The sequence below is a fragment of the Anarrhichthys ocellatus genome, unplaced genomic scaffold (genome assembly GCF_004355925.1).
Source record: "Anarrhichthys ocellatus isolate YVR2014 unplaced genomic scaffold, GSC_Weel_1.0 scaffold65, whole genome shotgun sequence".
Taxonomy (NCBI): domain Eukaryota; kingdom Metazoa; phylum Chordata; class Actinopteri; order Perciformes; family Anarhichadidae; genus Anarrhichthys; species Anarrhichthys ocellatus.
In genome coordinates this window covers 2,158,939-2,162,101 of record NW_022280095.1, presented here as the reverse complement: position 1 = coordinate 2,162,101, position 3,163 = coordinate 2,158,939, and the positions used below count along the sequence as shown (strand labels likewise).

At 41.7% G+C, this 3,163-nt stretch overlaps 1 protein-coding gene across 1 annotated transcript in view; it reads right to left on the bottom strand.

Annotated features, from left to right (window-relative positions):
• Positions 1 to 1,340: 1,340 nt before the first annotated feature.
• ubl3a (ubiquitin-like 3a) overlaps positions 1,341 to 3,163 on the bottom strand; it is a 26,788-nt gene continuing 24,965 nt past the window's right edge. The window contains exons 4-5 of the mRNA XM_031872619.1: positions 3,046 to 3,123; positions 1,341 to 1,946 (exon numbers count right to left, since the gene is read on the bottom strand). Coding sequence (XP_031728479.1) covers positions 1,894 to 1,946; positions 3,046 to 3,123 — 131 coding nt within the window. The 3' untranslated portion in view covers positions 1,341 to 1,893. The remainder of the gene's footprint in view (positions 1,947 to 3,045; positions 3,124 to 3,163) is intronic.

The window sequence follows — 3,163 nt, the reverse complement described above, 5'->3', positions numbered from 1 at the left end:
TGTAGTTGTCAGCCCAAAAAAACGGCCATCTGATGTAGCGGTCTGTTGAAGCTTTTGTTGAAAGCAGGCTGTCAAAAATCAGGAGATGCTTGAAAGATTCAGTCATGACAAAAGGCAGTGCACTTGAATAACCTTTATTTAGTTTACAGATGTATTCCATTGTGGAGTTTGGAGGGGGGGGGAGAGAGCATTAGTGCTATTTACAATTGGTTTGAAAACGTAAACAATATTTATTTTTAAGACCTAGTGCTGTTACAAAGCGATTCTTTAAAGCAAAAAAAACCCAAAGAAAAAAATAAAGGATTACATTAGACTATAAACAAATGAAAAAATAATAATAAAAGCGCACAGAAAAAAGAAAATAAAAACACAGTCTGTTGATTGTTAGGGAGGTTTTGCTGCTGTTAAGCACAAGACATTGTCAGCGAGTGACTGAACTGGCTATGAGCGAACCGCATACACAATCATAGACTATATATAACACCAATATACTGTATATCAACAAGATTAGAGTGATCATGTTCTATATAAGATTCATATTAAATATACTCTACACGTTAACATGTTTTGGAACATTACTTCCATTGGAAAAATATAAAATAAAACAATAAAACTTTTTATACATTTTTTATTAATCTGATGAAGGAGCACATGCTTCGGTTGTGCAAACTGGACTTATTAATGCTGAGAGAGAGAGAGAATTAAAGAGAGAGTAAGAAGCGAATTAAGACAAATCAGGAACATTTTCATTCCAAATTAATTCCCTGCTTGGACAGCAATCTTTCGGAGAGATCCTTCACAACACTGTTTAAAAAAAAAAAAAAAAGGAGCACAATGAGCCTTTCCTCGAAGAGAGAGGCGGAGGGATGGTGCATCAGGGAGGGAATAAAACTGACATGACGTTATATTAATCACAACACTGGCCGGTCAGTAATATGCACAGACTGTCAAAACACAGTCACAAATGTCATGGACAAACAAATAACCAAAACAAGACCCCCAACATTGGCTGTTTGTCTATTTGTTTGTTTGTTAGGCTTTGTTTGGCTAAGAATGTGATGACTAAAAGACGCAGGACGCGTTGGGTCTCCACAGCGCTCTGCGGACAGAAAGGAATAATGTCTCTCCTGTGAGCTTTCAGGGCACATGCAGAGGAGGGCAGTAGAAAGGACACAGGTGTGTTTGTGTACGTGTGTGTCCTGGTTTGAGTTCTCTGATCAGGCACGTCTGAGCTTCGTCTGCTGCACCCAGGGAGATCACACAAGCACATATGGTTGGATCTGTAGACAGGATGTCATAGAGTGTGTGTGTGTGTGTGAGGGGGCGTGTGTGTGTGGGTGTGTGTGTTGGCAAGTTGTTAGTGGTTAAAATTCTCAGCGGTGTGTATGAGAAAACAAGGCCACACACACACAAACTTGGGCACTGCATTACTATGACAACCAGCTAGAATGAGGAGCCGAGGATGGTTCGACACGTTGTTTATGTGTCGGCCTATTGCATGTATGTGTGTGTCTGTGTGACGGCAGAAGGCTTCAAAAGGTGTGCATTAAGAAGAGAAAAGAAAGAAAAAAAAAACACATGGAAATCCAGTTCCTTCCACTCATTTTCAGTTATAACACACAAAAAAAAAAGTAGAACAAAGGAATCAACTCGTTAATCAATTTCCTGCTCCCAACTCTGTGTCCCGAATCAGTCTGAGCCTGCTGTCTTTCTATTTGTGTGTGTGAGAGGGGGAAAACAAAAGGAGAAAAGTGTGTGTGTGCGCGTGTGTTTGTCTGTATGCATATCCGCATTGTGGACACGTTTCAGGACAGGGGACAAACTCAGTAGGTCCAGGATGTTGAGGGTGAGAACAGATGAGAAGGATGGAGGGCCGGTGGCGGTGGTGTGTATTCACAGAATGACACAGCAGTTACTCTCCCCAGTCTTCTCTCTATTCCTCTGACCTAAAAACACACACACACACACACACACACACACACACAAACGTCATCATCGAGACAAACCTGTTCAGACTGCGTCATCATCCGACAAGTTGCTATGTTGGCCTATCAAATACATGCAAGCACACATTCCTGGTAGATGACTTTACAATGCGAGCGCTGCACTTCTACTGTTTACCTCGCAACTGTTGCAACTAAAAGATTTTGGAGTCTGATAAGCCTTCAAACTCTTGGATACGTGACTCAAACTGGTCTTTCTGGATCGTATTCTATGTCTCACCGATACCTGGAGCAACACACTGCGTTTTGAGGTTAGACCAGTCTGACTTAGATGGTTTTAGAGAAAAACAAAGCTGCTGAATGCTTGAAACTCCACCACCAAACCTCCAGGTCATCTCAGACTTAAGAGCTTTGTTTTCTATTTTAAAAGTCAGTGACGGCAACGGATATCATTACTTCAATTGCAACTGTGGAACGAGGGGAAACATGGCTCTCTTTGTGGCGTGCTAATAATGTTGTGGAGCAAGAAATGTGTTTTTTCTAGACCGCAATAACCATCTAAAAAAAACACACACACACACACACACACACACATACCCATATATATATATATATATATATATGTATATATATATATATAAATAAACGATGCCTTGTAATTGTTCTTCCACAAGACAAAGGTTTTCTGGAGTAAATTGAGGTGATTCTTCATCGTACCTTATCTTACCGTGGGCTTATTTTACCCAGAATGTAAAGCAAATTGATGACAGTCAATAACTCGAGCACTTTGTGTAACCTCAGATGTCCCTCTGAACTCTGACTACTAGTTAGGTTGAAGTCAGCCTCTGTCTCTACATAGACAGGTCTTCCACTACACAGTCACAAACAGGAGACCTGTCACCTAACATGATTTATATCCGCTGTGTATCCTACACAATGTGCTGTATCGTGGGGATACACTTAAGGGGGCCAATTATTTGCAGCAGTGGCTCTTCCTAAAACAGAAGCAGTGTGTAGAGATGTGTAATGACTGGGAGCAGAACGTTTAAAGTTGCTCAGCGTGTGAAAAGGCCCACTGAAAGGAAAAAGAAGGGCTGGTTACCTTGGGAATTTGGCTCAGGCAAAGTCTCTCTGGCAACTAAATGCATCACTGTGGTCTTCCCCAAGGGCAGTTTGAGAGCTAGGGGGGAGAAGAGAGAGAGAGGGGGGGGGGGGGGGGG